The 20,117-nt window shown below is 47.9% G+C and overlaps 1 protein-coding gene across 9 annotated transcripts in view; it reads left to right on the top strand.

Moving 5' to 3' along the window:
- Positions 1 to 20,117, top strand: part of ZNF618 (zinc finger protein 618) — a 188,162-nt gene that overhangs the window by 1,334 nt on the left and 166,711 nt on the right. For all 9 annotated transcript variants that reach the window (XM_064171074.1, XM_064171072.1, XM_064171069.1 and 6 more), the window contains exon 2: positions 18,294 to 18,383. In XM_064171074.1, the coding sequence (XP_064027144.1) occupies positions 18,294 to 18,383 (90 nt within the window). The remainder of the gene's footprint in view (positions 1 to 18,293; positions 18,384 to 20,117) is intronic.

The following is a 20,117-nucleotide window of genomic DNA, read 5'->3' as shown; positions in this document are numbered from 1 at the left end:
CCCCCCCCTCCTCTTTTCCTCTTTTTTTTTCCCACCTCCTCTTTTTTTTTTCCCCCCTCCTCTTTTTTCCCCTCCTCCTCTTTTTTCCCCCCCCTCCTCTTTTTTCCCCCCCCTCCTCTTTTTTTTTCCCCCCTCCTCTTTTTTCCCCCCCCTCCTCTTTTTTTTCCCCCCCTCCTCTTTTTTCCCCTCCCCTCCTCTTTTTTCCCCTCCCCTCCTCTTTTTCCCCCCCCCTCCTCTTTTTTCCCCCCCCTCCTCTTTTTTTTTCCCCCCTCCTCTTTTTTTCCCCCCCCTCCTCTTTTTTTTCCCCCCCTCCTCTTTTTTCCCCTCCCCTCCTCTTTTTTCCCCTCCCCTCCTCTTTTTCCCCCCCCCCCTCTTTTTCACCCCCCCTCCTCTTTTTCCCCCCCCCCTCCTCTTTTCCCCCCCCCTCCTCTTTTTCCCCCCCCTCCTCTTTTTCCCCCCCCTCCTCTTTTTTCCCCCCCCTCCTCTTTTTTCCCCCCCTCCTCTTTTTTTCCCCCCCTCCTCTTTTTTTCCCCCCCCTCCTCTTTTTTTCCCCCCTCCTCTTTTTTTCCCCCCTCCTCTTTTTTTCCCCCCTCCTCTTTTTTTCCCCCCTCCTCTTTTTTTCCCCCCTCCTCTTTTTTTCCCCCCTCCTCTTTTTTTTCCCCCTCCTCTTTTTTTCCCCCCTCCTCTTTTTTTTCCCCTCTCCTCTTTTTTTTCCCTCTCCTCTTTTTTTTCCCTCTCCTCTTTTTTTTCCTTCTCCTCTTTTTTCCCCCCCCCTCTTTCTTTCACTGCAGTGCTTAAACTTGTTTCAAATGAGGACTTTTGCAGGAAAATCAGAGCAGAGAAAATTTGCTGTGGACACACCCAAATTTTTCTCTTCCCCCCTCTTTTTTTTTCCCCCCTCCCTTTTCCCCTCTTTTTTTTTGTTTTGTTTTTGTTTAAATTTCTTTCTTTTTTCTTTTCTGATTTTTTTTATTTCATGCAAAACTGCTTTTAAACAATGAACTGCTGAAACCCGGGCCAGGAAAACACGAGAACAGGCAAAATTAGGAGTCAAATGTCAGTTTTATTTTGGAATTTCTTGGCGTCGCTGCTGCCTTTCTCCTTGGCATAATTAAAGCAGAGTTTCCAGCTTTTCATTTCCTACTTCGTTTGTAAAAGAGAAACGAGAAAAGAAATTCCATAGGAAGGTTGTTAGGTTTGGTGGTTTGTTTTTTTTCCAGGGTTGGCTTTCTTTTTTCCTCTGCTTTTTCTTTTTTCTCTGCTTTTTCTTTTTTCTCTGCCTTTTTTTTTTTCTCTGCCTTTTATTTTTCCCTCTGCTTTTTATTTTTCCCTCTGCTTTTTCTTTTTTCCTCTGCTTTTTCTTTTTTCCTCTGCTTTTTCTTTTTTCCTCTGCTTTTTCTTTTTCTCTCTGCCTTTTCTTTTTCTCTCTGCCTTTTCTTTTTCTCTCTGCTTTTTCTTTTTCCCTCTGCTTTTTCTTTTTTCTCTGCCTTTTCTTTTTTCCTCTGCTTTTTCTTTTTCCCTCTGCTTTTTCTTTTTTCTCTGCTTTTTCTTTTTTCTCTGCTTTTTCTTTTTTCCTCTGCTTTTTCTTTTTTCTCTGCTTTTTCTTTTTTCTCTGCTTTTTCTTTTTTCCTCTGCTTTTTCTTTTTCTCTCTGCCTTTTCTTTTTCTCTCTGCCTTTTCTTTTTCTCTCTGCTTTTTCTTTTTCCCTCTGCTTTTTCTTTTTTCTCTGCCTTTTCTTTTTTCCTCTGCTTTTTCTTTTTCCCTCTGCTTTTTCTTTTTCCCTCTGCTTTTTCTTTTTTCTCTGCTTTTTCTTTTTTCTCTGCTTTTTCTTTTTTCTCTGCTTTTTCTTTTTCCCTCTGCTTTTTCTTTTTTCTCTGCTTTTTCTTTCTTCTCTGCTTTTTCTTTTTTCCTCTGCTTTTTCTTTTTTCTCTGCTTTTTCTTTTTTCTCTGCTTTTTCTTTTTCCCTCTGCTTTTTCTTTTTCCCTCTGCTTTTTCTTTTTTCTTCTGCCTTTTCTTTTTTCTCTGCTTTTTCTTTTTCCTCTGCCTTTTATTTTTTCCTCTGCCTTTTCTTTTTTCCTCTGCCTTTTCTTTTTTCCTCTGCCTTTTCTTTTTTCCTCTGCCTTTTCTTTTTTCCTCTGCCTTTTCTTTTTTCCTCTGCCTTTTCTTTTCCTCCTTTTTAAACACACTGAACCGACACTCTGGAGCCCAAAAATCTGCTGCTTCCCCAGGTTCATTAGGAGCTCTGCCAGGCCATTAGGAATCTGCATAATTAACAATATTCTGGAAGGAAAAAACCAACAACCCAAAACCTTATCTGCAGATTTAGTAATTTTGATGATTTCTTTTCTGTTTTTTCTTTTATTTACTTAAAAAAAATTTTTCTTAATTTATTTTCTTTTTAATTTTCTTTTTTATATTAATTTTGTTTCCTTTTTAATTTTTTTCTTTTCTTTTTTCTTTTCTGTTTTAATTTTTATATTTTTAAATTTTCTTTTTTATTTTCTTTTTTATATTTTTATTTTTAATATTATTTTCTTTATTTTGTTTTTATATTTTTTATATAATTTAAAATTTTTCTTTTTAAATATTCTTTTTTTAATACTCTTTCTTTTCTATATCCTTTTTTACTTTTTTTCCTTTATTTTCTTTTTCTATCCTTTTTTATTTTCTTTTTCTATTAATTTTTTAATTTTCTTTTTTTATATTCCTTAATTTCTTTTTTTAATATATTTTTTTAATTTGCTTTTAATTTGCTTTTTCTATTATTTTATTTTTCTATTTTCTTTTTTATTTCCTTTTTTTTCTTTTATTTTCTTTTTTATTTCCTTTTCTTATTTCCTTTTATTTTCTTTTCTTATTTCCTTTTATTTTCTTTTTTATTTTCTTTTTTATTTTCTTTTTTATTTTCTTTTTTTATTTTCTTTTTTATTTCCTTTTGCTTATTTTCTTTTGCTTATTTCTTTTTTCTTATTTTCTTTTGCTTATTTCTTTTTTCTTATTTTCTTTTTCTTATTTTCTTTTTCTTATTTTCTTTTGCTTATTTTCTTTTGCTTATTTTCTTTTGCTTATTTCCTTTTGCTTATTTCCTTTTGCTTATTTCCTTTTGCTTAATTCCTTTTGCTTAATTCCTTTTGCTTATTTCCTTTTGCTTATTTCCTTTTTCTTATTTTCTTTTGCTTATTTCCTTTTGCTCATTTTCTTTTGCTTATTTTCATCCTTTTCTTTTTTATTTCTTTTTTTTTTTTCCCCATCCAACACAACTAAAATGCTTTTATTTCCCCCCCTTTTCCCAAAGGGCTCAACCATGGCATTTTACACCATTTCCAAATCCTCTTTTCTCCCTTTCTTGAAGTTTAAATCGAAAATTTTTAATTGTTTTTTTTTTCTTCTTTCCTAACTAATTTTTTTAATTGATTTTTGAATTTTTTCTTCCCTCCCCACCCCCCTTCCCCTCGCCTCATATTCTGCTCCTGTTTTGCTGCTGCAGGGGAAAGCCTTTGAGTTGCATGGACTGTGCACACCCTGCTTTATTATTGTGAGGTTGCCCTTGAATCCTGGAGGGGGGTTTGGCATTGATCTGATTTTTTTTTTTCCCCTCCCAAACAAATAACAAAAGAGGACTGAAACCTGCATTGTTTCGAGGGAGGGGGGAGGAAAAACCCACAAAGGCAAAACAAAAGCAATCGGAGGCGAGATGCTGTGGCTCTGCCACCCACCCGAGGGGGAGGGAGAGGAAGGGAAAGATTAGGTCAACATTGAGTTTTACCAACCTTGACACAGCTCCTCTCTAAAATGGGGACAACATAGCCAAGATGGCTCCACAGCTGCAGCAGCCTGCGCTTGGGCTTGGCTTTCCAGGGCTTGGCTTGGTGGTGGTGGTTTGGGGTTTTGTTTGGTTTTGGGTTTTGTTTTTTTTTTTCTCCTTTCCTCTGGGAAAAAAAAAAAAAAGGCAAAAAAAAAAAAAAAAAAGCATTTTGGAAATTTGCAACTCCCAAAGGAGCTTTGCAGAGCAGCGAATCGTAAAATCTGGGCAAGGGAAAAGAAGAATTCCATCTGGAATGGATTGGAAAATCTCAATCGCAGAGCCCTGCGAAGTTTTGGTAGGGATTTTTTTTGGGCACTGGTTTGCTTCTTTTTTTTAATTTTGTTTTGATTTTCCCTTTTTCTTTTTTTTTCCTTGCATCTTCTCTTTATTTTTTTTGTTTTTCCTTTCTTTTAATTTTTATTTATTTATTCTTTTTTTCTTTTTCTTTCCTTTCTGTTTCCTTCTCTCTTTCATTTTTTCCTCTTTTCTCCTTTTTTCTTTTTCTCCCTCTTGTTTTTTTTAATTTTTATTTCTTTTTTTTACTTTTTTCTTTTATTTTTCACTTTTTTCTTTTTCCTTTCTTTTTTCTTTTTTTTTTCTTTTTTTCTTTTTTTTTCCTCTTTTTTCTTTTTTTTCCTTTTTCATTTTCTTTTTTAAAATTTTTCCTTTTCTTTTTATTTTCTTTTTTCCTATTTTTTCTTTTTTCTTTCTTTTTTAAATTTTTTTTTCTTTCTCTTTTTCCCCCTTTCCATTTTTCTTTCTCTTTTTTTCCTTTTTCCCTTTTTTCTTTTTCTTTCTCTTCCCTTTTTTCCCTTTTCCCTTTTTTCCCTTTTCCCTTTTTTCCCTTTTACCTTTTTTCCCTTTTCCCTTTTTTCACTTTTCCCTTTTTTCCCTTTTCCCTTTTTTCCCTTTTCCCTTTTTTTCCCTTTTCCCTTTTTTCCCTTTTCCCTTTTTTCCCTTTTCCCTTTTCCCTTTTCCCTTTTCCCTTTTTTCCCTTTACCCTTTTTTCCCTTTTCCCTTTTTTCCCTTTTCCCTTTTTTCCCTTTTCCCTTTTTTCCCTTTTCCCTTTTTTCCCTTTTCCCTTTTTTCCCTTTTCCCTTTTTTCCCTTTTCCCTTTTTTCCCTTTTCCCTTTTTTCCCTTTTCCCTTTTTTCCCTTTTCCCTTTTTCCTTTCTCTTTTTCCTTTCTCCTTTTTCTTTTTCTTTTTCCTTTCTCCTTTTTCTTTTTCTTTTTCTTTTTCTTTTTCTTTTTCTTTTTCTTTTTCTTTTTCTTTTTCTTTTTCTTTTTCTTTTTCTTTTTCTTTTTCTTTTTCTTTTTCTTTTTCTTTTTCTTTTTCCTGTTTTGCTTTTCATTCAACTCTGACCTTGCTGCTTTTCTGAGGACGAGGCAGGACTGGTGAATTCAAGGCTCAGGGGCTGCTTTTCACTCCCTTCCCCTTAAGTTCTTTCACATTTTGAGTTGCTCGAAACAGAGTGGGGGAAGGGGGTGATGGAAAAAAAAATTGCCAGGCAGGATAACTTTTGGGGGGAGGAAAAAATCTTCTGAAACATCAACTCAGGTCTTGATTTTCGCTTTTGATTTCCCTCCCTGACCCCCCTGAAAAGGACCCACACTCTTCCTCACGCTATCAGAGCAAACAAAGGGGCAAGTGCCGGGGGAGGGGAGCTCATCAGAGGTGCAGTTAGAGTGGGCTCATTGGATTGAACACAAGGTTTTAGCCAAGGTTTCATCCAGGAAGCTTCTCTGCGGTGGCTTTTCCATATCCTCGACACTCCCAAGAGTTCCCATCCTTGAGCTGCACCCCCTAACCTTCACTGGCTCTGTGTTTAAAGCCACAGAAGCTGCCCCACCAGCGTTTGGGGGCTTGGGAGAGTTTCAGACCTTTGTTCCAAGCACCTTTTTTTGATGCTGGGCTTCCCCATCCCATCTCCACACCCTCACCCCAAGGCTTGGGGAGCAAACCCATGGCTGTGCTCTGGGGTTCTGGGGGTTGCATTGATGGGGGCTGCATTTTAATGACCAATTATGACATAGATTCATTTTTGGGGGTTCTGAAGGTGATTCTGAACCTTCCTTCTAAACACATTGCTTGTTGCCATCCCTACACCCTCACCCCAAGAGCTGGGGGAGCAAACCCGTGGCTGTGCTCTGGGGTTCTGGGGGTCGCATTGATGGGGGCTGCATTTTAATGACCAATTGTGACATAGATTCATTTTTTGGGGTTCTGAAGGTGATTCTGAACCTTCCTTCTAAACACATTGCTTGTTGCCATCCCTACACCCTCACCCCAAGAGCTGGGGGAGCAAACCCATGGCTGTGCTCTGGGGTTCTGGGGGTCGCATTGATGGGGGCTGCATTTTAATGACCAATTGTGACATAGATTCAGTTTTTGGGGTTCTGAAGGTGATTCTGAACATATATTTGTGATGCTGGTCTTTCCCTTCCTGTCCCTACACCTTCACCCCAAGAGCTGGGGGAGCAAACCCGTGGCTGTGCTCTGGGGTTCTGGGGGTTGCATTGATGGGGGCTGCATTTTAATGCCCCATTATGACTTATATTCAGTTTTAGAGATCTTGGGAGGTTTCAGAGCTTTTTTCTAAACATATATTTTTGGTGCTGGTCTTTCCCTTCCCATCTCCACACCCTCACCCCAGAACTTGGGAAGCAAAACTCTGGCTCTGCTCTGGGATTGAGGTGGGACACATTGATGTGAGCTGCATTTTAGCGACCACTTATGACATACATTTAATTTTGGGGGGTCTTGAAGTTTTCAGACCTTCTTTCCAGACACATTTCCTTGATGCTGTTCTTTCCACCCTCACCCCAAGCCTTGGGGAGCAAACCTGTGGCTGTGCTTTGGGATTCAGGAGGAACCCAGCTGCTGGGTGCTGCATTTTAATGCCCAGTCGTGACATAGATCTGACCTCTGAGGTGACAATGACAACATTTTACACTTCTATCTTTGGCAGTTCAGCCTCCTCTCCTGGAATGGAGGCGGAGAGGCCGGGGAGAGCCTGGCTGTGTGCAGCTGCTGTGGGTCCTGGGCTGCTCTGCAGGGCTGCAAGTGCAGTGGCTCAGCGCTCAGCTGCACCTTGCGGGGATGCTGTCAGCCGGAGGTGTGCGCCGCAACCTTGCCCAGCTTTAACTCTCTCCAGAACAGTTCCCCTGCCACAGGAGCTGCCATTCTTCCAGCTACGGGCATGGCAAGCTGCTGCCCAGCTTGGAAATGGGTTGGCTGCAGCTCACTTCTCTCTGTGTGCCTGTGTCCTTCCAGGAAGAACCTCCTCCTGCCTGCAATTTTGGGCATCACTTTTCATTGCAGTCTGATTTCAGAGGGATTAATTTCCCTTTTCCCTTTTCCTCTTCCCTCTTCCCTCTTCCCTTCCCTTCCCTTCCCTTCCCTTCCCTTCCCTTCCCTTCCCTTCCCTTCCCTTCCCTTCCCTTCCCTTCCCTTCCCTTCCCTTCCCTTCCCTTCCCTTCTATTTTCTTTTCCCTTCCCTTCCCTTCCCTTCCCTTCCCTTCTATTTTCTTTTCCCTTCCCTTCCCTTCCCTTCCCTTCTATTTTCCCTTCCCTTCCCTTCTATTTTCCCTTCCCTTCCCTTCCCTTCCCTTCCCTTCCCTTCCCTTCCCTTCCCTTCCCTTCCCTTCCCTTCCCTTCCCTTCCCTTCCCTTCCCTTCCCTTCCCTTCCCTTCCCTTCCCTTCCCTTCCCTTCCCTTCCCTTCCCTTCCCTTCCCTTCCCTTCCCTTCCCTTCCCTTCCCTTCCCTTCCCTTCCCTTCCCTTCCCTTCCCTCCTCTCCTCTCCGAATTTATTTTAATTTTAAAATTTTCTTCTTTTGACTTTTTATTTCTTAAAATGTTCTGATTTAATTTTAATGTTTATTATTATATTTTATTCAAATGTTATGTTTTTATTGTTTTGTTCTATTTCATTTATTATTTACTTCATAAAAGTAATTAAATTTATTTTTCAATTTAATTTCAATTTTAAAAAATTATTGAATTTTATTTGTTTTAAATCTATTTTTCATTTACTTCACCTTCATGTGATGTAACAAATTTCATCTAAATTGAGTCATTACATTTTAATGTAAAGAATAGAGATTAATTTTATTTAAAATATTTATTTTTATTTATGCATTTAATTTCATTTTATTTCCTTTAGCCTTTTTTTAATTATAGTTATTACTTTATTTTATTTCCTTGTATTTCATTTTATTTCATTTTATTGAATATTTTATTTCATTTTTAAATTTCATTTTTATAAAATACTAAATTTAAGATTAAAATTCTTAAATTAAATTAAAATTATTTAAAAAATAGTAAATTAAAACATTAAATTAAAGTGAAATTAAATTAAAATATTAAATTTATTACATAAAATATTTTAAAATATTTAATTTCAAAACATTTTCCCCCCTTAGTTATTTGACATTTATTTCTTTACTTATTTATTTGATGTTATTTATTTATTTATTCCATTCTTTTCTCTCCTCTTTCTCTTCTTCTCTTTCTCCTCTTTTTCTCCTCTTCTCTTTCTCTTCTTCTCTTTCTCCTCTTTTTCTCCTCTTCTCTTTCCGCTCTTCTCTTTCTGCTCTTTCTCCTCTTTCTCCTTTTCTCTTTCTCCTCTTTCTCCTTTTCTCTTTCTCCTTTTTCTTCTCTTTCTCCTCTTCTCTTTCTCCTCTTCTCTTTCTCCTCTTCTCTTTCTCCTCTTCTCTTTCTCCTCTTCTCTTTCTCCTCTTCTCTTTCTTCTCTTTCTCCTCTCCTCTTTCTCCTCTCCTCTTTCTCCTCTCCTCTTTCTCTTCTTCTCTTTCTCCTCTCCTCTTTCTCCTCTCCTCTTTCTCCTCTCCTCTTTCTCCTCTCCTCTTTCTCCTCTCCTCTTTCTCCTCTCCTCTTTCTCCTCTCCTCTTTCTCCTCTCCTCTTTCTCCTCTCCTCTTTCTCCTCTCCTCTTTCTCCTCTCCTCTTTCTCCTCTCCTCTTTCTCCTCTCCTCTTTCTCCTCTCCTCTTTCTCCTCTCCTCTTTCTCCCCTCCACTTTCCCTTCCTCTTTCCCTTCCTCTTTCCCTTCCTCTTTCCCTTCCTCTTTCCCTTCCTCTTTCCCTTCCTCTTTCCCTTCCCCTTCTCTTCCCTTCTTTTTCCTTTCCTGGAAAGCTGATCAATATTTATCCTTTGAAAAACCAATCCTGCTGCTTGGCAGCCTGGCAGGAGGAGGGGGAGGGAAGGAAGGAAGCCCCTGCAGAGCCTCTACCAATGGATTTCACCTGAGATCTATTTTATCAAATGGCTAAAAAACATAGGGAAAGGGAAATTCCAAGTAGCTGCTGCAGGGTGAGGATGGTTAGAAGCCATCTTTGCATCCCTGGCTGCAGCCAGAGCATTAGAATCACAGAATGGGTTAGGTTGGAAGGGACTTCAAAGCTCAGCCAGTTGCAGCCCCCTGCCATAGGCAGGGACAGCTCCCACCAGCACAGCTTGCTCAAGGCTTCATCCAGCCTGGTCCTGAGCACCTCCAGGGAGGTTGTGGAGCACAGAAGCACCCAACGTGATCAAAGATCACGTTGGGTGCTTCTGTGCTCCACAACCTCCCTGGGAAACCTGTGCCAGTGTCTCACCACCTGCAACCTGTGCCAGTGTCTCACCACCTGCAACCTGTGCCAGTGTCTCAGCACCCTCAACCTGTGCCAGTCTCTCACCACCCTCACTGCAAACAACTTCTTCCTAACATCCAGTTTTAATCTCTGCCATTTCAAACCCATTCCTCCTCCTCCTAAACAACAGTCAGTGTGCTGGTGGTGCTGGGGACCGTGGGCAGGATTAGTCCTGCAGGCCTGGGTTGCTGCCCATTGCTGTGAGTTTGGTCATTAAGCAGAGCTTGTCAGTAGTCACTTCCCAGCTCTCCTGTAGCCCATTTCAGGTCCTGGAAGGCCACTGTTGGTATGGGAGTGGCAGATATTTAGCCAAGCACCACCTGGGAGCTTGGGAGGCTGCTCCTTGACTCCAGGACCATCCCCATGTTTCCCTGCCCCAGTGCCCATGCTCAGCTGTGGGTCTGGCGGTGTGCAGGCAGCTCAGCAGCGTGGCCGTGAAATGAGTGTGCCCAGGAGTGGGGGCATCTCACTGGGGATTTTGGGGAGCAAAGGAGTTGGAGCCTGTTGTGAGGCTTGAGCTGGTGTGGAGTCAGTATTTGTGCTTGATCTGTTGGATGCCAGGCCTGGGGAAAGGTTTAGAGCTGCACACTGTGGCACAGTTCATGATGCCAGTTGCTGGGCTGATTCTACAGCTCCCCGTGGCACAGCTCCCCATGGCAGCACTTCACATGGCATTGCTCCCCATGGCACAGCTCCTCATGGCACCACTTCCCATGGCACAGCACCCCATGGCACAGCTCCCCCTGGCACAACTCCTCATGGCACCACTTCCCATGGCACAGCACCCCATGGCACAGCTCCCCCTGGCACAACTCCTCATGGCACCACTTCCCATGGCACAACTCCCTGTAGCACAGCTCCTCATGGCACAGCTCCCCATTGCATAGCTGCCAATGGCGCAGCACCCCATGGCACAGCTCCCCATGGCACCACTTCACTTGGCACAGCTCCCCATGGCACAGCTCCCAGTTGCACAGCACCCCATTGCACAGCTCCCCATGGCACAGCTCCCAGTTGCACAGCTCCCCGTGGCACAGCTCCCAGTTGCACAGCTCCTCATGGCACAGCTCCCACTTGCACAGCTCCTCATGGCACAGCTCCCCATTGCATAGCTGCCAATGGTGCAGCGCCCCATGGCACAGCTCCCCATGGCACCACTTCACTTGGCACAGCTCCCCATGGCACAGCTCCCAGTTGCACAGCTCCCCATGGCACAGCTCCCAGTTGCACAGCTCCTCATGGCACAGCTCCCCATTGCATAGTTCCCCATGGCACAGCTCCCCTTGGCACAGTTCCTGCAAAAGCCAAGCCTGGCTGGGGCACTTAGTGCCATGGTCTGGTTGCTTGGCCAGGGCTGGGTGCTAGGTTGGGCTGGCTGAGCCTGGAGCTCTGTCCCAGCCTGCTGATTCTGTGCTTCAGGCTCTGTTTGTGCATGCTGTGTTAGCTGGCGAGCAGAAGAGGAGGGCTGGAGGTGCCTGGGCAGGGGCTGCCAGCGTGGCTGGAGGCTCTGGTTGCTTTTGGATGGGGCAGTGAAGAGCACAGGGAGATACTTAGTGTAAGTCCTCCAGGTGTGAGCTTCCAACCTTCCCAACGGCCAGGATTTAGAATCATGGAGTGAGTCAGGACTGGAAGAGACCACAAGGATCAGCCAGTTCCACCCCCCCCTGCCATGGGCAGGGACAACCCACACTAGATAAGGCTGCCCAGAGCCTCATCCAGCCTGGCCTCAAAGACCTCCAGGGATGAGGCTTCCACCACCTCCCTGGGCAACCTGTGCCAGGCTCTGACCACCCTCATGGTGAGGAACCTCTTCCTAACCTCCAGTCTGCACCTACCCAGTTCTAGCTTGGATCCATTCCTCCTTGTGCCAGGCTCTGACCACCCTCATGGTGAAGAACCTCTTCCTAACCTCCAATCTGCACCTACCCAGTTCTAGCTTGGATCCATTCCCCCCTGTGCCAGGCTCTGACCACCCTCATGGTGAGAAACCTCTTCCTAACCTCCAGTCTGCACCTACCCAGTTCTAGCTGAGATCCATTCCCCCCAGTCCTATCACTACCTGACAGCCTAAAACTTGGTGGGAATAGATTGACTTGGGCCATGCCCTGCTTTCTGGGGAAGAAGTTTCTACTTTGGGAGGGTCTTTCATGGATGAATTGCCACTCATCTGCCTCCTTTCTGCTTTTGTTTGGTTTCTTGAATGTCTCTTGATTATTCTGGGCTCCGTGGTGCCAATTTAGTGGTTAACGAGTATGCAAACTACATCTGGACTTGTTGACTTTGCATTAACAATCATTGATTTGTCTGGAGCCAGGGAGCAGAAATGAATGCTGCTGTTTGCCCTGGGTAGGAGGGGAAAAAGAACCATTTGCAGCCTGTCTTTCATGGGTGGCACACGACTCTGGTGCCACTTGTCACAGCAGTCATGTGAGGAGCCAGGAGCAGGGCCTGGGGAGGCAGTGGGGTGTGGGGTATGGGGAAGGGATTGGCTGCTATGGCGAAGGGAAGGCTGCTTGGCAGAGACATGGCATGTGGCTCCTGCTTGCCTCGCTTGGCCCTGCTGGCAGCAGGACTGGGGGAAATTTGGAGTGGAAAGGCATTGGAAAGAAGTTTCCTAGGTGAGAAGCTGGAGATGAGCTGGCACCAAGTGCTGCCAGCCCGGAGCCAGCCGTGTCCTGGGCTGAACCCCAGCACTGTGGGCTGAGACCCCCCCCCCCCTGCTGCAGTGCTGGGGCAGCTCTGGAGCCCTCAGCACAGCACAGGCAGGGACCTGCTGGAGCAGGGCCAGAGGAGGCCACAGCAGTGCTGGCAGGGCTGGAAGGGCTCTGCTGTGAGGCCAGGCTGGGAGAGTTGGGGGTGTTCAGCCTGGAGAGGAGGAAGCTGCAGGGAGACCTTGTGGTGGCCTTGCAGTACATAAAATGGGCCCAGCAGAAACCTGGGGACAGGCTTTTGAGCAGGGCTTGATGTGACAGGCCAAGGGTTTGAAGCTAGAAGAGGGAGATTGAGAGTGGAGAGAAGGGAGGAATGTTTGACAGAGGGTTATGAGAGCCTGTCCCAGGTTTCCCAGAGAGGTGGGAGATGTCCCACCCCTGGATCCATTCTGGGGCTCTGAGCAGCCTGCTCTGACTGCAGACATCCCTGCTGACTGCAGTGGGGTTTGACTTTGAAGGTCCCTTCCAGCCTAAAGCAGGCTGGGATTCCATGGTTCTATGATTCAATATATGAAATAAATAACATCTCTAAAAGTACACATTAGAGCCTGGGCTGCAGCAGACACGTGCAGGGAGAGCTTTTCACTCGGGGGCTTAGTCAAGAGGATGCAAAACTTCATCATCATCACTAATGAGCAGCGTCTGAAGCTGATGAGTGGCTTCAGTGATGGTTTGGTCCCCACAAAGTCTGTGGTGCAGCAGCCAGGTTGGCTCTGGATAGAGCAGAGTTTGGTGCCTCCCATCCCCATCTCATCTCAGGGAAGCTGAGGTGCACCCACAGCTGCTGGGCGGTGGAGTGGCGCAGGAGGACGAGGGAAGTGCTTCTGCCCCTGTGTGCAGAGTGCTGTGTCCTGTTCTGGGCTCCTCAATTCAAGGGAGAGGTTGAGGTGCTGGAAGGTGCCCAGAGAAGGGCAGCAAGGCTGGGGAGGGGCCTGGAGCACAGCCCTGTGAGGAGAGGCTGAGGGAGCTGGGGGGGTGCAGCCTGCAGCAGAGGAGGCTCCAGGCTGAGCTCATTGCTGCCTGCAGGGAGGCTGTAGCCAGGTGGGGTTGGGCTCTGCTGCCAGGCAGCCAGGGACAGAACAAGGGGACACAGCCTGGAGCTGTGGCAGGGCAGGTTGAGGCTGGATGTGAGGAGGAAGTTGTTGTCAGAGAGAGTGATTGGCATTGGAATGGGCTGCCCAGGGAAGAGAGTGATTGGCATTGGAATGGGCTGCCCAGGGAGGTGGTGGAGTCTCTGTGCCTGGAGGTGTTTAAGAGGAGGTTGCATGAGGCACTCAGTGCCAGGGGTTAGTTAAATAGAAGGTGTTGGGTGCTAGGTTGGGCTCAGTGATCTTGGAGCTCTTTTCCAACCTGCTTCATTCTGCCATTCTGCAATTCTGCACTGCTGCACACTTGTGTCTGCTTCAGGAGAGGGGAAGTGGGGGAGGAGATGCCCATTCTGTGGGCCAGGTCCCTTCCCAAGGCATGGGCCTGCTGGAGACATAAGAGCTGCCCTGCCCTGCTCCTCACACAGACTGTTTCTAAGGGCAGGGTTGCTTCCCCTTGGTTGATGTTGGAAGTTTAGACTTTGAGTCCATCCTCCCCTAGCCCTGGGCCTTTGTTGCTCTCTCCTCTTGAGCCTTCTTACAGAATCCTGGACTTGTTTGGGTTGGAAGAGACCTCCAAGATCATCAGCCTGATGCCACCGTGACTGTTAAGTCATGTCCACACCACAACGTTCTCCTTGCCCTTGGTGGGACTGTGGTGATGTTGCACCTGAGTGTTGGTCCTGCTTTTGAGCTGGGGTCAGCAGCCTGGGCTCCTCCCACCCAGAAATCACCTTGCTGGGCTCTGCAATGTGCCCGTGTGGGCTGAGTACCAAAATGATGTCTGCTGAGGGTTTAAGTGACAGTGGAGGTGCCAGGCAGGCTGTGTGATGGCTCTGCTGACCTGGGGCTTCTTTCTTTGTCTGCTTGGTTGTTTAGGTTTTTATGTTGCTTGTTCTCAAAGTGTGAAATATGGCAGAAAAAAAAAAGAGGTTCAGTAGAGAAAATCTTCCTCTACTTTTTGGTAGTGCAACTGTGAAGATGTTTGGTGGTCACAGGATGTTAGGGGTTGGAAGGGACCTCTGGAGTGCGACCCCCCTGCCAGAGCAGGACCAGAGAGTTTAGTGCAGGTCACACAGGAGCACATCCAGACAGGCCTGGAAAGGCTACAGAGAAGGAGACTCCACAATCCCAGTGGGGAGCCTGTTCCAGTGCTCTGGGACCCTTCTAGTCAAGAAGTTCTTGCTCATGTTGAGGTGGAACCTCCTGTGCTACAGTTTCCATCCATTGCCTCTGGTCCTGTCCCAGGGCACAAGGGAGCAGAGCCTGTCCCTGTCCCTTCCTTCCTGACCCCCAGCCCTCAGATATTTATAGACTTGATCAGATCCCCTTTCAGCCTTCTCCTCTCCAGACTGAACAGCCCCAGGACTCTCAGCTTCTTCTCATCAGGCAGTGCTCCAGTCCCTGCAGCATCCTTGTAGTCCTCCCTTGGACTCTCTCCAGTAGATCCCTGTCCCTCCTGAACTGGAGAGCCCAGAACTGGATGCAGTAGACATGTGTTTGGGGAAGGATGCAGCATTCAGGATGCTGGCTGTGTAGAAGTGATAATAGCAGCTTAGACTGGAGCCCTGCTTAAATCACCTCCTGGTGAGCGTGCAGGAGCCTTGGAGCAGGCTGCCCAGAGAGGTTCTGGAGTCTCCTTCTCTGGAGACCTGAAAACCTACCTGGAGGTGTTCCTGTGTGACCTGCCCGGGGTGACCCTGCTCTGGCAGGGGGTTGGAGTGGATGATCTCCAGAGGTCCCTTTCAGCCCCTGCCATTCTGAGATGGTGTGGGTTTAGGAGGTTTTGGCAGTTGAGCATCAGTCAGCTCAGGTTTGAAGACCATCCTGGGAGTGCTTGTGCCAGGGTGGTGGAAGCCTCTGCTGGGATGCTGCGTTAGGTGGCTGGGGGAGCAGAAGCAGTGAGGGGGGTACCCAGCACCTTCTGCCTCTCCTGGGGAGGCTGAACCAGCTGAACCCCCATGCTTGCACCTCCATGGGTGTGGATGGGCCTGAGGGTCACTCAGCCAAGTCAAGGGTAGAGTTTCTGGCTCCTGCCAGGTGAGATGTGGTTGATGGAGTTGTGCCCTCTGGAGAGGCTGGAAGCTTCTGGCATATTTGGGTTGAAATTGCACAGTTCTGGGAGCTGCCCATAATGCCCATGGTAAGGGCCTGGGCTGGCTGCCCATGTTGCTTTCTGATGGTGGAACCAGTGTTACTATACCAATTCCTCTTGGCTCTTCTGGGGAGTCTTCCTCTTCTCTCTCCTTTGCCCTGAACTGCATAGCCAAGGCCCTCTCAGTGTGTGCTTGGAAAGGTTCAGCTGCAGAACTGTACCTGGGAAGATTTAATTAGCCAGGCAGGGCCTTCCCTGCTTCTAATTTACAGCACTCCTGTGTGTTGCACAGCTGTGTTTGGCTGCAGGAAGGTGAAGAATGAGGCTGGGAAAGCAGATTTTGCTTGCGCTAGCATTGGGCTGACCCAGGGCAACGTTGGTGTGGAGCAGAGGCTGAGGGCTGCAGGAGCCATGAGGGCTCAGTATGTGGCAGAGTGTTTGTACACATGGATGTGTCCAGGGGCCTCAGACTGTTAGAATGGTTTGGATTGGAAGGGACCTTAGAGATCATCCAGTGCCAACCCTCTGCCACCAGGGACACCTCCCACCAGCACAGCTTGCTCGAGGCCTCATCCAAACTGGCCTGCAACACCTCCATGGAGGGGGCAGCCACAGCCTCCCTGGGCAGCCTCTGCCAGGCTCTCCCCACCCTCCCTCTCAACAATTTCTCCCTCCTCTCCACTCTCACTCTCCTCTCTCCCAGCTCAAAGCCATTGTCCCTCAGCCTGCCACTCCCAGCCCTTCTCCAAAGTCCCTCCCCAGCTCTCTTGGAGTCCCTTCAGGTACTGGAAGTTTGCTCTAAGATCTCCCTGCATTGAATTGATTATTGAGCTGAGTATTGAATTGGTTATTGAGTTCTCTTTCAAGCTCTGAATTTCATGATCTTAGTACCCCCAGCTCTGATGTCCCTTCGACGCAGCACAGCTTGGCTTGTTTACACACATCTCTGAGTCTGGGATGCTGCTGGGCTGCTGAGACCACAGCAGCATGAGGCACACCAGGATTTGGGTCAGGGAAGAGTGACCCACAGTGAGCCCTCAGTATCCTCTGCGTGCTGCAGAAGCTCAGGCTGTTATCAGCCAAGGTTCAGTTTCTCAGCAGCTGACAGCTGTGAGCTGAGCAAGGCACAACAGCTGCTGCAGCCCAGATGTGGGCACGTCCTGGTGCTGGGATCCCAATGGCATCACCACGTTCCCAGGCTCTTCAGGTTTGAATGGTTGTTGTGATTTCATTTTCCTAGGCAGACTCAGGCAGTAAGTCATGTTTGGAGAGTTGATGTTTCGCTGTGTGTGGGTGTAGGGATCCTTTCCTGCCCAAAAATAGCAGCAGCAGCAGCAGCAGCAGCAGCAAGCTGCAGGAGGAGCTGGGTGTGTGTGCATGGAAGGCCTCGCAGTTAGCTTCTGCTTCCAGCCTGTTGAGAACAATTTTAGTACAAGTATTTAATTGCTTTAGGCCTATTTTTAGAAGCATTAAACCTCACTTTTCAAAACTCTGCAAGCAAAGCCAACATCTCTGCCCCTGTGGGAGAGCCTTGGAAGGGAACCTGCAGTAAAAGCTGCTGACGTGCGCTGACCCCACCGGGAGCAAGGACGTGGTCATGGCCCATGGCTGGGGCTTGGGGCACCGTGGGGAGCCCTCGGGGTGCATGCTTGGAAATGAGGGGGCTGGAGTCTGGTGAATTTGGGAGGGTGTTCAATAGCTCCATGTGCTGCACTTTGGCCACAACAACCCCATGCAGAGATACAGGCTGGGGTCGGAGTGGCTGAGAGCAGCCAGACAGAGAGGGATCTGGGGGTGCTGATTGATACCTGCCTGAACATGAGCCAGCAGTGTGCCCAGGTGGCCAAGAGAGCCAGTGGCATCCTGGCCTGCATCAGCAATGGTGTGGCCAGCAGGAGCAGGGAGGTCATTCTGCCCCTGTACTCTGCACTGGTTAGACCTCACCTTGAGTGCTGTGTTCAGTTCTGGGCCCCCCAGTTTAGGAGGGACATTGAGATGCTTGAGCGTGTCCAGAGAAGGGCAACGAGGCTGGGGAGAGGCCTTGAGCACAGCCCTACGAGGAGAGGCTGAGGGAGCTGGGATTGGTTAGCCTGGAGAAGAGGAGGCTCAGGGCAGACCTTATTGCTGTCTGCAACTACCTGAGGGGTGGTTGTGGCCAGGAGGAGGTTGCTCTCTTCTCTCAGGTGGCCAGCACCAGAAGGAGAGGACACAGCCTCAGGCTGTGCCAGGGGAGATTTAGGCTGGAGGTGAGGAGAAAGTTCTTCCCTGAGAGAGTCATTGGACACTGGAATGGGCTGCCCGGGGAGGTGGTGGAGTCGCCGTCCCTGGAGCTGTTCAAGGCAGGACTGGACGTGGCACTTGGTGCCATGGTCTGGCCTTGAGCTCTGTGCTAAAGGGTTGGACTTGATGATCTGTGAGGTCTCTTCCAACCCTGATGATACTGTGAGACTGTGACACTGTGACACTGTGAACTGTGCTTTTGTCGTTGCTCCAATGGCTGAGCTCCACCGGGGCAGGGCCAAGGAATCCCTCCCGCAGCAGATTGCCCAGAGGAAGTCTGCAGGCTCCTGGGGTTAGGTTGGAAACTGAGCCGAGGGCATCCCAGTGAGCAGCCTGCAGATGGCCCCGCCAGGTCCCTAGCTTGAAACCCAAGAACAGCTCCAGCTTTCTGGGTGTAAATCTGCCACCTGAGGTCAGGCTGAAGCCCACACTTCAGCCTGTGAACTGCAAATGCTGAGCTTTTACTGGCGTGTGTGAGGTTGGTGATGTTGGGGGTGGGGAAGGGAGGTTTGCGAGGACACAGAGGAGTTATTTGCTGGAAGCAAAACACCTTCCTGATTTTCTGCGTGGTTCTGGGAGCCTGCAGGGGGAGGCATGGCCAGGTCGGGGCTGGGCTGGTAGCAGAGGGGATGGGACAGGCCGTGGGAGTCACCAGGCTTTCTCTCTGCAATCAGGTGATGCCGGCCACAGGAGCCCACGTCGGGCTGTCGAGATGCTCCAGTCCGTCGAGGACCGACAGCGGTGCCAGCAACAGCAGGGGACGGGTGAGACCTGGCACTTGATGGCCCTGGGGTTGCTGGGTGGGTGCTTGGTGGTGGGCATGAGCTGGTGGGACTGGTATGGGCTGGCATGGCTGGAGAGGAGCTTCAGCAGGGAAGGTGCTAGTGGCTGAACGCCAGGGAGACTGCCCTGGGGGTGCTTTGGCTTCATCGGGTTTAGGGTGATTTGGGGTGTGTGGCTCTGGCTCTGTGCTGATGGGGAGTACCACTGAGGTACAGGAACTCTGAGGGAGGGACAGTTTTACCCTACCTGACTTTAGAGGTCTGTAAATTTGGCTGGTTGGTGGTAGCAGCAGTTGCAGTTAGCATGGCTCCTTAAGTGCGTTTGTTATGGCACTGCCAGAGACAGCCTGGAGGGGGACTCACTCTGATGCAAGCTGAGCTGGGGTGAAACCTGCAGATGGATCCAAATTGCATTAGGTGGAGGGAAGATACACCTGGACTAAGTTTGCAAGACCCAAGTTGTCCCAGACATGGCCTGAGAGCAGCAATTCCCACTCCTGGAAACATCTCACAGATGTTGCAGCACTGCAGGTGTGAGTCCATGGGAGTATCCTCAGAGGAAGCTGAGGTGGCATTGGGAAAGGAGGAAAACCAAGCCAAGATGGGGAGAAGTCATTGACCCATTTCTGAAGTCTCACATTGGGCTGCAGCAGCTCTCCTGCAAAGACAGGCTGAAGGAGCTGGGGCTGAGAAGAGAAGGCTCCAGGGAGACTTTAGAGCTGCATTTCAGTATCTGCAGGGGAGCTGCAGGCAGGCTGGGGAGGGGCTGTTCAGAAGGGCCTGTGGGGACAGGCTGAGGGCAATGGTTTGGAAGTGCAGCAGGGCAGAGTTAGGTTGGACATCAGGAGGGTGTTGTGCCCAGGGAGGGTGGGGAGAGACTGGCACAGGCTGCACAGGGAGGTGGCTGAGGCCTCAATCCTGGAGACATTCAAGAGCAGCCTTACTGTGTCCCTGGGCAGCCTGCTCTAGTTGGAGGTGTCCCTGCTCCTGCAGGGGGGTTGCACAAGCTGCCCTTGGGGGGTCTCTTCCAACTCAGTGCAGTCTGTGAGGCTGTGATTCCTTCTTGCACTGTGGTTTAGTTGCTAAGAAGTAGCTGTGCTGAGAGTGCTCTGTTTGCTTTTCGTCCCTGCTAAGGTGGGTGCCAGCAGTGACACTCTGGGGGTGCTCCTTCCCCTGGCTGACAAACCTTTGTGCTTTCCTGGCTTTTCAGAGAGCTCCTTGGCCTCTCTGCTGCAGCACAAAGCCTGTTTGTGATGGTATTTCATGATGGGATGCTGGAAATGCAGGAATTGCAGTGGTCCTGTCCACTTCAAGCAGACATATGGCCATAGTTTACAAATCAGCCTAATGAAATGTGTATGTAGCAACTGATGGTGCTCAGCTCCTAGCACAAGGTATGTAATTAGCATCCATGGAGCCAGGAAGGAATTTTCCATTTGTGTCTTCACTTTTTCCTCTTAGGATGGTTGGGGTTTTATTTTTTAAACCATCAATGGTTTAGGTTTTATTCTGCTCAGGAATTCACTTAGGGGCCAATGCTGCAGGGATTCAGGCTTGTGGTTGAAATTAGCCCACAAGTGGCTTGGAGTGAAGGCAGTAAAGCAGGACCTAAACTGCAGTGCCTCAGCCTGGGCCTTGGCCTCTGCAGGCAGAAGGGTTTCATTTTCTTCACAGAGTAACCTCCTGAGCAAAAGAGCATTCTGCAGGAAAAATGGC

Source organism: Pogoniulus pusillus, chromosome 35, assembly GCF_015220805.1.
Source record: "Pogoniulus pusillus isolate bPogPus1 chromosome 35, bPogPus1.pri, whole genome shotgun sequence".
Lineage (NCBI taxonomy): Eukaryota > Metazoa > Chordata > Aves > Piciformes > Lybiidae > Pogoniulus > Pogoniulus pusillus.
This window is presented reverse-complemented; position numbering and strand designations above follow the sequence as displayed.